General features: G+C 45.6%; 1 protein-coding gene across 12 annotated transcripts in view; it reads right to left on the bottom strand.

Annotated features, from left to right (window-relative positions):
• MYO9A (myosin IXA) overlaps positions 1 to 13,387 on the bottom strand; it is a 162,649-nt gene that overhangs the window by 67,341 nt on the left and 81,921 nt on the right. For all 12 annotated transcript variants that reach the window (XM_052672077.1, XM_052672080.1, XM_052672086.1 and 9 more), the window contains one exon: positions 3,655 to 3,771. In XM_052672077.1, the coding sequence (XP_052528037.1) occupies positions 3,655 to 3,771 (117 nt within the window). The remainder of the gene's footprint in view (positions 1 to 3,654; positions 3,772 to 13,387) is intronic.

Genomic DNA, 13,387 nt, shown 5'->3' with positions numbered 1-13,387 from the left:
TTGAAGTTTGTTGAGCCTCAGATTAGGAATCAGAGAGTATTTGAGGGAAAAAGCAGCCTCACACTTTCCTAAAATGCCACAGACATGAATCAGGGAGTTAAATGTCACGCAGGGGTCTTCAGGGCACTCAGCAAATGAGGGTCTCAAAGCTTGCCTGCTCTGCAACTCCCACAGTGCCCATAAACATTGGCTGTCAGAGCTGACTTATAGCACCCCAACGCATGTTGGTGATGTCATCCCACCACTGAGGCACGCTTTGGCAATCACAAAAGGGTTTGTTTCAGATTCTGGGGGGGAAAAAAAAAACGAAATGATATTCCAAACCAAGCCAGCGCTGTGAATATAAAGAACATCATCACCAATAAATCTTAAAGGATTATTCCAATCTGTATCACCACAACGTCCACGGTGACGTCTGACACAAAGTGGGAGGTGGGAATTTGCTACAGATTCTGAATCTGGGACATGAAAATGACGAACAGATGTGCACGAAGCCCAGTGAAGTGTTCAGCAGTTCTTCCTCTCTTTCAGGTCAGATAGCCAAGAATAATCTTAGTTGATGAATTAAATTATTTAGAGGCCGTGAATTCACACTGACCACGACAAACACTTAAGAACACCTCCGTTACAACAGGGTTATTCAGCAGAAAAGGAAGATGCTTCACAAAAACCACGTGGGAAAAGCTTAAAAACACCCTTGAAAGAGATTTCTTTCCTTCAAACATCATCTGCACTGCATCATCATTTTAAGCAGCAAGACGGACTTCTAACAATCCCTAACCTAATATAAGGAGGGGAAATTAAATAAAGGACTCTCTGAGGTTTAGTAATCGAGTTCTCACGAGGAGGAAACATCTCCGACCTCATTAATAAAGGTCAGATTTCAGACAGTTGTAGGGTATCACAAGAAGAACCGTTATCAGAACAGAAACTAAAAGCTCAACAGAGACGACCATCAGAAATGGAGAACACACCAGCAGCAACTCACAGCAAAACCCACACACAGCAGCACTGCTGGAAGCATGAAACAACTCCTATCAAATCACCATCCCAAACTCAGCTCAGAAACAACGTGCTGTGAATCCTGTCAGTGAGCGAGATAAGCCAAGTCCCACTGTGCTTTCCCAAAATAATTCACTGTACATTAACTATGCGTGGATATCAAAGGTCTGATTTACATCTTCCAAATACTAGCTTGAAAAACAGTGGAAGAATGGCAACCAAGGAGTTGTTTGCTTTACCTAGCTTCGTCTTTTGATCTTCTCCTCACTGCTGTTATCAAATAAACACACGTATTTGGATATGAAAAATCTCTCTGTTCCCATTGCCCCAAGTTCTCCTGAGGCCATAGACACTGTTAGGACCTGTGTCTTCTTCCAGCCTATCAACAAAGCAGTCCATCAGAATTCAGCCTGGCTTAAATGAAACCAATCAAACCCTGCAGCAAACGCAGCTCGCCCCAAGGAAGGCCCACATCTACCAGGTTTTGGCCAAGTCCTGCCCAAGTAGCTCTGCAACGCCATTTGCACAGCAAGAAGGCTTTGCTGGATGCAGAGAAGGTTTTTACAGCACACAGAGCAGAGTAAAGCAGGATCTCAGGTGCATACCCAATTCACAGATGTGCATTTGGAATATTTGCCTCCTCCAACCTCCGTCCTTCATTGTCAAAGCCCTGAGCTACAGAACCAGGCAGAATGTTAAGCAAGCCCCTGCAAAGCCCATGCAAGCTCAAATCAGGTGTTTTTATAGGACTGAAATCAGAATTTATGCTGACAATCACAATTTGCACCTTCACTTTTGACACCAACTTTAGGCACAGGTCTGCTCTCAACTTGCACTCTCAGTTATTTTACCTCTGCACAAGACTAAGTGCCACAAAAGACAGATCTCTGCCAAAAACCCATCACCTGACAACCTTCCAAACCTTCAAAAGCTGCAGGATTATTTGACAGTTTATCTTAAATGTCCAATTAACACTGGTGACAAGCATGGCCTGGGATAAAGCCAGTGCACTTGCTGCAGCATGAAGGGTACATCACCCACTGCCAACTCAGGAGGCAGCAGCCTTTCTGGGAAAAGTGCAAGATTACATTTTTCTTCCAAAACCAGAGATTAAATGTGTATTTTTGGGATACAGGCACATACCTGCACATATCCAAAGCAATGCTGCCATGTGAGCACTGACATCTTGCCTGCACTGACAGCTCTTTCCATGGGCTGGAGGTCTCATATACTGCAGCCAAACCCCAGGCACACATATGGGAGTAAGAAGTGCTACATCCCAATGCAGTGTTTTTCAGCCTGAGTCCTACCACAGGTTGAGATCGAGCTCACAGGTATCTACAGTTGTGCCCTGCTGCCACACAGAGCTCAAGCAAGTAGCAGTGTCCTAGACTGATTTAGTCTGTAAATATTACAGAGCACACACTATTTAAAAACAAATAAATAAATCATCTATTGCAGGTTATTAAAAAAATAAGCAGCGTTTGAGATGCATCTCCTTGTGAAAAGAAGTCCATTCTTTGTGTCTCACCAAGAACACAAGTGGCTTTTTCCCTGACAGCTCAGACAAAACTTTGATGACATACCAAAAATCAGGTAACATGTTCTGTAAAATAGTACACCAAGTGTGTGCAGGCAGGAGGCACACCGTATGTCACCAAACTCATCAGTAGTGTCACCAACCGCCTATTTAGAACAAGCTTTACAAAATGCCTTTATTTATAGCCTACAATCACGCTCCTCTAATCACCACAAGCATTTCTGTGCAGTTAACTATAGGAGCAGCTATGCTACAAACCGCTGCGACTTCCCTCAGTCCCCCAGTGTAATTCAAATGCAATGCTTAGCAATGCTATCAGCCTCTTGGCAGCTTCACACTGGTTGCACGATCCAGAAAAGAAATGATAAGAAAATAAAATGCTGCTGGCCTGCACCCAGTATTTCCAAGCCTGGTGTAGCTGGCGAGCTGCAGGCACGTGCATGCGTGGCCACGTTCGTACACGTATGCATGGAGAGCAGCCAGGGGTCAGCCCTGCCCTGAGCACAGCACAGGTTCTGGGGCAAGGGCTCAGAAAGGATGTCCCGGATCACCGTGTGCAGCCCCTGCTATCACAGGAAACCTCCTGCAATCCCTGCCATCAGTTCTTTGGGAAGCCGGCGAGGCACCGCGCTGACTTCACTCTTCCCGTCGCAGTGCTTTTCCAACCCTGCTCCCTGCTCCTCAGAGCTCTGTTATCCCCATATCTCCTACCACAACACGTTTCTCACTTTTTCAGAGTAACTTCACTGAATGACCTCATCAAAACATTTCCATACAGTGGGATTTCCAGCTTTTCCCTTAAATACGCGCTGCCCTACGGTCTTACATGAGGAGGAAGAAGGATTTGGCACTGCTCCTGGAGGGGTGTGGGCCCAGGATTTGTGACTGAAGCAAACCTTTTCCCCAGCCACTTGGAGGATACGTTACTGGAGGTGCTTCGCTTTCCTGGCTCAGCAAACACCACTTAAAATAACAAAGTACTTGGTCTGAAATATTAACAGCAATGTTCCACGAGGAGACGTTAACTTTATGCCGAGCAATTTAATGTTTTATCCCATAGTTACCCATTTTAAATCAGAAGTGTGCAGCCAAAATAGCTGGCAAGGCATTACCTTGGTGCTTTCCTCCATATCCTTTGAGTTCAGGAGCGCGTGGTTAATTCTGAAAACTATCCAGTCAAAGAGGGCACTGTACAATGATTTAGCCATGGAGTTCCGCACAGTCACAGCCTGAAAGGAAAAAAGAAAAAGGAATTGGAAACGATTCATGCTCTGCACTGAAACGTGCTTCACCTCTTAAGCAGCCACGTCCAATGGTCGTATTTTGCCCTTGCTAAAGCCTCTGCCTGCTGTTCTACTTTACATCCCCCAGCCACCAGGGGCTCCCAGCAGTCCCCACGCTGCTCTGCCAGGCCAGGCCACGAGCTGTGCCCCTGGACTTTGGCTTGACTCGCTGTGATGCACTCAAGTGGATGACACATGAGATCAAGCAATAAATCCCATGACCAGAAGCAAAAGGAAAAAATTTACATGGATTTAACTTCACTGATATCGCTGTGGAGTTTACTTCTCCTTCCAAGGGGAAGGCAAGAGGAGGGTGGATACTGTGTGGCAACCAGCAAGTTGATGGGCAAGCATGTGCTGAGGCAAGCAGTACATCTGAGATTTTTTGCTGTGTGTATCCACAACGCATCAGCTTTGCACAGGGAACTACACACCGGATCAGAAAGGAACGATTTATACTTCAGGGCTATCTCTGCACATGGCTCTTTGGTTTCTTGCCTTGAGTTGCTTCTGCACACACTGATAACCCAAAAAGCTTACAGTATCAGCAGCAACCATCAAGTTACTCTTGGGTTGGTTTTATAAGAAAAAACAAGGCAGCAGACTGTGTGTTCATACAGAACTATTTCAACAAAGCCTTGAACACACACCAGTGACTTTGTATACACCACAGTCAGAACCTCCTCACCAACATTCCCACCAACATACATGAGCTGCGTGGTCCCATGGCCCCAACCTGCAGCAAGAGTGAAGTCACGGAGCATCATTTATCTCTCACCAAAAGCTCCCTCCTTCCCCCTGAATATTTTGGGACAACATCTCTGAACGCGACTGCATGCATGCAGTTAAAACCAAGAACCATTTCTATATGAAGCCAATGAAGAACGGTACTGTTCCCTCCATATGCTTACAGATCTTACAATACTTTGAAGTTTTTGCCCCCTTCTACGACAGCGAGCCCCAGGAGAGCTGCTCTCCCTGTTCTGCTCCAGACCCAGGAAACCCTGCATAAGAAATTGCCCTGATCTCCCATTTCCAATAGTTATTTTAAGACACTACGGCTGCAGCTAAAGAGCTGGCAAAAGCAATTTCACAAAGCATGAGAGGCAAAGGATGTGCATGTACACATGGATCTCATTTGCAAACGTGCTGACTCCTTATAAGTCCATTTCTTCTCTTGCAGCTGTGCCACCCTTTGGGCTCACCGCAAAGCAGAGCGCAGACCTTCACACCCTGCATGAGAATCATTACAAGACACTTACACAGACATTATCTGCTGTATAGAACTCCAGCTTTTTACTTTTTTCCCCACTTCAATAGAGTATTCATGCTTCCTTCCTTCATTCTCCAGATCCTGCACGATGATACCTTACAGATAAAGTCCTCCAGCATCACAAGTACATACCCAACTGCACAGCAAGGGGATATTGCTTCTTCTCAAATTTAAGAAGCTACTGCAACTTCAAGGGCACGCCATCCCCCCCTCCCTCCCTGGAACGGCAGGGTGAGCACACTTGGGAAACAACTCTTCCAGCTTTTCTCTCCTTCATTTGAGGCCCTCATCTTGCAGATTAACATTTTCCTGATACACTTAGCAGTGGAATTTGCTTCCCTCCCAAGCACAGGTGCTCAGAAGTAAGTGGTGGCAGCATGCTCATGATGTGCAAGCATCGCAGCTGCAGCATTTTGCACTTTATTAGAAGAAGAGACGAACACACACGGCCTGCTGAAGGCAAAACACAGCTCTTAGCTCATGCCTATGCTAACTGGAGATGCCCTTTGAAACACATGGCGTGTATGACGTACGTTCTGTGTCCAGGCAGCCTTTTTTTTCCTTCTCACTTACAATCTAATTCCCCTGGAATCACTACCTTGTGATTTTACTTAGATTGTTAAACTCCCTAAAAAGCAAAGGCTTGCAGCAAACTCTCAGCTGCGCAGTGACACACGGAAGCTCTGCAGGCCGCTCTGCCACTTTCTTTGGTCTTTGCATTCAGCAAGGTAAGTGCTCTCACAAGGCTCCTCCAGGCAATGGTCCACCTCGAAGCTCCAGCTCAGTATTTTCAAGCAGCTGCTGTCATCTCCAGCTTCTCATCTCCTGCACGTCTCCTTATGTGACCGTTCTGGCAGATCCCCGACGCTGTGGCACTCATGAAATTCTCACACAAAGCCAAACAAAAATAGCTCATGCGATGCCAAAAAAAATCTCTGTGGGATCAAAGCAAGCACAACATCTTGTGCACACACGGAAATATCGCTTACTGATTCAAAACCAAAACAGATCAAACGCATTTGAACGCAGTGATGCAGGAAATAAACTCAAGGCAAGGTTTTAATCAATAAGTTTCCTGCATTTAGGACTAACAAGAAGAATATCTGATTAGAGGCACCGATGCTTAGATGTCAGAGATGACACTTGCTAGGGCTGGCCAACATGTGCTACAATATTTGGGTTTGCCCCTAACATTGCACTGCCAAAGCAACTGGCCCATGACTTTTCATGATGGCCATTAGATTCAGGCTGACTTAAAAACAGATGCACTTTTGGAAGCATCTTCTGCCAAAATGAACAAGGGGCAACGGGCTGAAGAACTGCAATCACTCTTTGAAGTGTTTTGGAGCAGACTTCAAGTCTCGGGAGCGCCAGCCTATGTTTGGAGATGGAGAAAGATATAATCTCAGAAAACCAGATTTGCTCAAATTAAAAGCCTCTGCAAAACACGCTGGGAGACATTCAGGTTAATTCTTAAGATGACAAAGCCTCCTGACGTGTACAAGATGCCATATCTGCCACCTCCAGCACCGTCGCTCCGGTGCCAGGCGCTCGCATTCCTACTGCCCTGCTCAGATGCAATGACTCAGAGCAAAAGCCAGAAAAGGGTATGTGTGATGATGGACATAAGAGCTGGTATTTCAGCATACCCTCTTCTGCTTGGAGCTGCCAAAGCCTGCACTGTGGGCGGGACGGGCAGAGCTGCACAGGCTGTTAATAAATGCCAGAATGGGTTCTTTCACCTTGCTGCATGGTCAGACACTGCAGCAGCTCACAGGCAGTTTAAACCTAGTGTAAAGCATCCTTTTGGCCTCCTAAAACCTTGGTTAAAACAGCAGCTCTTTGCTCATCCCACCACAACTTTTGTTTAAAAAAAAATTACCAGCTGGCCTTGGTTCTGGAGCTCAATTCTGCAGCTCATCTCTTTGAGCCCAGTGCAGTTCTCAAGGAAGGCACAGGCTGTGGGGGCAGCACCGGCACTTTGGATACATCTCTACGTGCAATCTAAAGGGAAATCTGATACTCCAAAGTACACCTGGAACCCAGCACAGACTGCCAGCAAAGCGGCCCATCACGCTGGAGCTGAGCTCACTCCACTCGTTATTTATTTATAGAGCTGGGCATGTTTGTGCCCAGTGAACCCAAGGCAACCTTACCAACCATCACTCACTGTCATGCTGTTGACAGAGCCCAATGAGGAGAGGAAAAGTTCTCAGATCTCTAAGCCATGCCTTGCTTGGGGTCTTCAGCTGCCCTGCAGGCACTGACGGCTTTGGGACACACGGCAGAGACGCCCTCATGCTGACAGAACCCTTGGTCACAGCACACCAAGGTTTGCTAATGTGTGAGCAAGCATGATTGCAATTCTAGCAATATGTTTTTCATCAGATGCTCCCTGTGCCAAGCTGAGCATTTTCTGGATCGCAGACCCCACCAACTCCACTGAGATCCAGAGAGAGACAAACTCAAAATCCTCTCCTCACCGACCTGTCCAAACCAAACAAACCACAGCCCATATCCCTAACAGCAACTGGCCTTCAACGTCCAACTTGAAACACTTTGACCCAAACAAAAACACAGCATAAAGGCCTCTTGTAATCAGTATAAACACTTCCACCAACGTTTTTGCTTAAAAAAGCCTGCACAAAATAAATAACCACTTCTGGGCTGTGCATCACTCGACATGGAGACTCCAAAAATTAGGAGACGGCAACAGAAACAAAGCAAAGCTCATCGCTTCTGCTGTTGCTTAAGATCACTGGGTGATGGAAACTTGGGTGCAGACAGATCTTAAGGCCAGATTATATGAAATTATATATATATTAGATCTCAACAGCCTCTGAGTTTGCTTTACAGGGATGTAGTCTGATTTACTCCATCACTGCTTCCTAGCAAGCACAGGAAGCATTGTGTGCTCCTGCAGAGAAACCCAGAGAGCATTTTGTGCAGAAAAAAATCACAGTCAGCAGCAAACTATCAGTGCAGCTTTTGGGTCACTAATGTACAAATGCTGTGTTTTTTGACCCCAGTTACTGAGTGCAGGCTCAGATTCTCAGAAGTGAAATCAAAAAGCAGAACTGGAAAGCAAGTGTAAGCACCAAATTCAATGATAGATCTGGTGAGGAATAAAACCCCATAGAGTTTAACAGTGGGCAACCCTTGTCCCACTTCTCCAGCATTAAGCAAACCTATGTAACATCCACAAACATGTTGTTGGTCAACACGACGTTCATAAATCAGCAATTCTGGGTCAACTTCATGTTATTACATCCTCTCCCAATTTTTCATCGGGGACAACGCAGACGGGTGCAAGGTCAATGCGCCCACTGCAGAATTGCTAAAAGCCACCAGTACTTGAAAACAGGATGTTTAAAAGCCGTTTCTCAGCAAAAATCTGGAAAACTCACTGGGTCTGTAAGAGGAGATGCTTCAGAACTGAGCGTGGTGTGTCAGGGTTCCTCCTGGCTTTTTGCATTTCCTTGTGCGTGTTACTTACTCGCACTGACCACAGTCAGCCCACAGGTTCTACAAATGCAAAATTACCACCTATCCCAAAAAGTCTGTACCAGTAAAGCTTGCTGTGATCTTCCCAATAAGAATCTCCAAAATCCAACTGGTTGGAATACGGACGCTCTCAACACTACTGATGAACTCTGCCCTCCCAGTAAAGCGACAAATCTTGCGGAGCTCATGGAGTTACAAGCACACGTGTGTGTGTGTTTCCTGCCCTCTAGGAAGAAAACAAGCAGCACTCGCTCCCCTTTCAGACCAACGTTATCAAATACAAAACCAACCAGAGCAGTTCCAAGAGGACAAGAAGCATCTCTTTGCAACGGACGTGACATCTGCAGGAGTTTATGCAGAAGGTGATCAAGACATGAGATAATGCGCTCAGTAAATCCACTCCCTGTAGAACGCTTGACGTCTTCTGCTTGTGTACAACAGAAATGGAGATGACTGTTCTCTTCAGGAAATAAGATATGAATGCAGGAAGAGAGGAAATATCCCGTTCTTCCTTAGGGCCTTTGATAGACTTCCTATAATTTCTATACAAGGATGAAAGGTGCTTCCAATGAAATATTCAGGAAAAAAAAAAAAGCAACTCCAGGATTCTTCCCCTCCAGGAAATCCCTTAAAAATCCAATCTGCATACATATTTATAGTGGTTCTATGGGGTTTTGTCTGTTTTTCTTTTGATACATGGAATACATTTGCTGTGCATTACCCGAAGAATCAATCCTAGTTCTGCTCATAGGGAGCTAGCAGTAAGCCCCAGGAACCTGGGATAGCACACAAAAAACCCCCGTGATCTGCTGATCACACACATAATGTGATTTGATGTTACAATCCAGTGTTTGTTTCAAAATCCTTATCAGCCATTCCCATTTTCCCCCATTTAATCTCCAAGGTGAAATTCAGCTTCATAATTACACTCGTACTTATTCTCACGTCAATGCTTTATTCCAAAATGCCTGAGAGGAAAATAAAACACATTTTAATACCTACTGAATTTCACTCTTGGTCTTAACTAATGCTTTCTGCTGATGCTTCCTTCAATAGCTGCTGTGGATTTAAGCACTATATATGATCACAGAATGGCTTGAGTTGGAAAGGACCTCAAGGATCATCAGCTCCAACTCCCCTGCTGCTTGCAGAGCTGCCAATCTCCATATCCAATACCAGACCAGGCTGCCCAGGGCCCCATCCAACCTGGCCTTGAACACCTCCAGGGATGGGGCATCCCTAAGGGCAGGTTGTGAGATGTGAGGTCTTTCCATTATCTCACAGATAGCAGAAGTCAATCACTTTCAAGAAGTGGGAAAAGAACAGGACAAGACAAAAGTATATTTATCTATCTTTGAGTGGAAGTACATATTCAGAGTTACGCTGCGTGTTTGAGCAAATGATGGAACAGATCAGTTCCTGCTCTTAAAGAACTTATGTATTTTAATATTAGCAACGTTTAACCAATGGATATGGACACGACTGAGATCAGAAGCAACAGAAACAAGAGCGATTCAAGCTTTCACAGTACAGCTGCTTTACATCTCCTAAAGGAGCCCAACGAACAGGAGCAGAAGCCACACATTCCTTCCCTATAGCTCTGACCATCCAGCCCACGTAGGCACCTTAGTGATTACAGTATCTGCAGCTGCTGTGAATTACAAGAGCACATAAGGCAGGCACTAAGCTTAATTTCACTTAAACGAGGCTCAAAGGCCGCAGCTCTAACTGGTAAGACCACTGTGTGTATGCACAAAGCGTGTCAGTGCTGCAGGAGAACAGTAATAACACCAGAATTACCTTTTCATCTCTGATGCTGCCACTGCTCTGTGAGTGCTGGAAATTAAACACTTGCAGGATGGATTGGGCTTATTTTGGTACTCATACAGGCAGAGAGCTGCTGAGGCACTGCTTACTGGGTCTGCTGCTCCCATTCTGAACTGCAGCAGCAGACAAGGCAGGGCGAGCAGTGTAGCTGTAAGGCTGGTGGTGGAGGGCAGCAGCACTGCACACAAACCTGGCTGCACATCAGATGCCCTCTGCAGTTCAGTGAAACACGGACAGCACGCCATCGCTCTTCTGGATTTGTGAAACAGATGCAAAAGCACTGAGCTGCTGGAATTAGACAAGGTCTGAGTTTCTCCTTTTGTCTGAATTTTGGTGACTAACTCTTCTCCGACATGGGGCTGAGCCTACTGAGCAGGTCCTGGGCCATACATGTATGCACACAGAATTACGGATCCCTGCTGCTTTGCTCGCTTTCTATGTACTACCTAAAGCATTTCGTGCCTGGTTTACATTCACTGCTGCATCCCACAGTGAGAGATAGATTAAGCAGCTTTTGTGCTCCCCGTGGGCCACAGGACATGGGCTGAGACAGGCAGGCTTAGCTTTTATTTTTTTTTTTTATAAACAGAGGCTTAGCACCCAGAGGAAAGTACTCTTGCAGGATATCAGACTCTAGCTTAATCCCTATCTTGGCATCAAGGAGTATTATATCATACAGGGGCTGAGCAACTATGATGTAATTTTCCATACCCATATTTTATCTTCGCATCATATTAAAATCCTGTCATCCTCCAGCTTGCTTCTCCTAGGAGACCTCAAATCGTTAATGCATCGTGCTGGCTTGACTTTGGAAGAGATTCTTTATGATTTTTGTTTGCATTGATTAAGCACAAGAAAGGTCTTTAGACAAGAGGAAGAAGAGAGGGAGTATGAAGTACAAAGAAGAAAAAGCTTGCTCAGAAGTGTTCCAAACTTTCCTATAAGGGCTCACCTTTGCGTTTCATTTCTATGAATATGCCTGCAAATAACACATCCCCAAAAGCCCCCCAAAGCCCGGCACTAGCACAAGGTCATTGCACTCATCGTGTGTTAACCTGTTCAACCCTGCACCACCCCCTGTTCTCAGGTATGTTCCCACTGAAACTGCCATTCCTGTGCTAGCACGACTCCAAGGAACAGCACACAGGGCAGAACTGCTCTCCAGCCCTCCCCTCCTCATTCATCCCCATCACTGCATAGGGAAAACAAAGTGGAAAATCTGAAACAAGAACAACAGCTCCTGTGGGTGTGAAGTGAATCCCAGCAGGTGGTAGGCAGGGCTCGGATGAGGACAGATGGAGGACCCATCATTCCCATCACCAACTGCTGCTCTTTATTTTTAGAGCTGTTTTGCAAGCCCCCACCTTTAATACTGCCACACTGGACTGAATATCTGTAATGTGCTGTGGCCGTGCTCTTCAGAAAAAGCACCCAGCATACACTTAGAACCAAACTAAATCAGCAATGATGCTTCAGTGTTTTCCTCAATTTCTGCGCTCTGGAGTCGCGTGGTTGTAAAGTCATCTTCCCAGAAAGATTTCAGCCAAAGTCTTCAGCCTTCAGATCTGTGTGGTACAGTCAGAAAATGAGATCTGCAACCTATTAGAAAAAGTACAAAAAGATTCCCTCTTTCTGAAATAAAACTTCCAGAAAACAAGTGTGTTCTTCTACTTCTTCCCATGTAGGAAAGGATGCAAGAAGAGATGTCCTGCTGAAAGGGCTCTCATGGAAAGCTGCAGGCAGCCAAATTTGAAGGGAAAAGAAAACAAGAGTTTCCCTCCACCTGCATTCACCCTGAGCCTATTGAAACAAACAGCTGAGATCCCATTCAGACTACCAGGCCCTTTGTCCGTGTTTTCACAATGGCACTGTACATAAATAAATCAGGAGGCTGCTCAGTGACACAAGAGCAGGGTGTGTGACCTGACCCCAGCTCCAATCCGCAGGCTACATTTAGGGAAATTTGCTCCCAAGTTCATGGGCACAAAGTACCTGCATTCCTACTGCAAAGCACAGCACCTGGCCAAAAATAGCACTTGAGCTGTTAACAGCCAAATTCTGCCCTTCCCAAGCAAAAACACTTGTAGAAAAACTTGTTTTGCCAGTCTATGTTGTCTCACTGCAAGCTTTTTTTTGGCAAGCCTCCTCAATGGGAAAGGATTCCTCATCACTCCTCAAACTGCTCCACCACGGAGCCAAGGATCGTGCAGTACAGTCTCACCCCACAGAGCTTCTGCACCTCCCATCAAGTGTTGATGGACAGTCATTAGCTGTCAAAAGTCAATTCAGATTTACTCAGTTTGAGATTATACGGAAAATCCCGTACTCCAACCAACAGTAACAAATTACATACTGCATGAGAAAAGCTGACTTGCAAATGGGTTGTTCCCATTCTGACAAAGCTCTTCACATGATTTTAGACTGAATTTACTAAAGATTCTGCAATTGCAGTTTTCATTAACCAGATGTAGTTAAAACAACCTTTCAAAGAGCCTGGAATGGATTTGATGAGAGAAAGTGAACCTGGAGTGAAGAAACTGATGGCAGGCATAGAAAAACCCCCATTTCCCTTCCTAAAAATCCTTATTTTGATGACTGCTCAGAATTCTTGAAAGCTGAGATTCTTCTTTTTCCCAAACATTGCTGACACAAGATGCAAGGGCAGTGAAGAGCGAAGGTAACAGCCTTTGTGCACGACCTCTGGGTTCCCCTGATGATCAGATGTGCATCGTTACCATGAAGCTGCACAGCTTTGGGTAATTCCTGCAGACACCGGCTCCACTGCTGCAACCTCTGCCACACACACCTTCATGGCACACAGTAAAAGAACCCAGGCAGATTAAAAACAAAGACCCAACGTTGATGGGCTCATCTGCCTAGCAAAGGATGCTGCAACTCAGGGTGAAGCCCAGCAATCCCAGAAAAAGAGCCTCATCCAAGTGCACGTCCTGCCCCCAA

Source organism: Tympanuchus pallidicinctus, unplaced genomic scaffold, assembly GCF_026119805.1.
Source record: "Tympanuchus pallidicinctus isolate F22 unplaced genomic scaffold, pur_lepc_1.0 scaffold12, whole genome shotgun sequence".
Taxonomy (NCBI): Eukaryota; Metazoa; Chordata; class Aves; order Galliformes; family Phasianidae; genus Tympanuchus; species Tympanuchus pallidicinctus.
The sequence above is the reverse complement of the archived record's forward strand: the minus strand, read 5'-3'. Positions and strand labels throughout refer to the sequence as shown.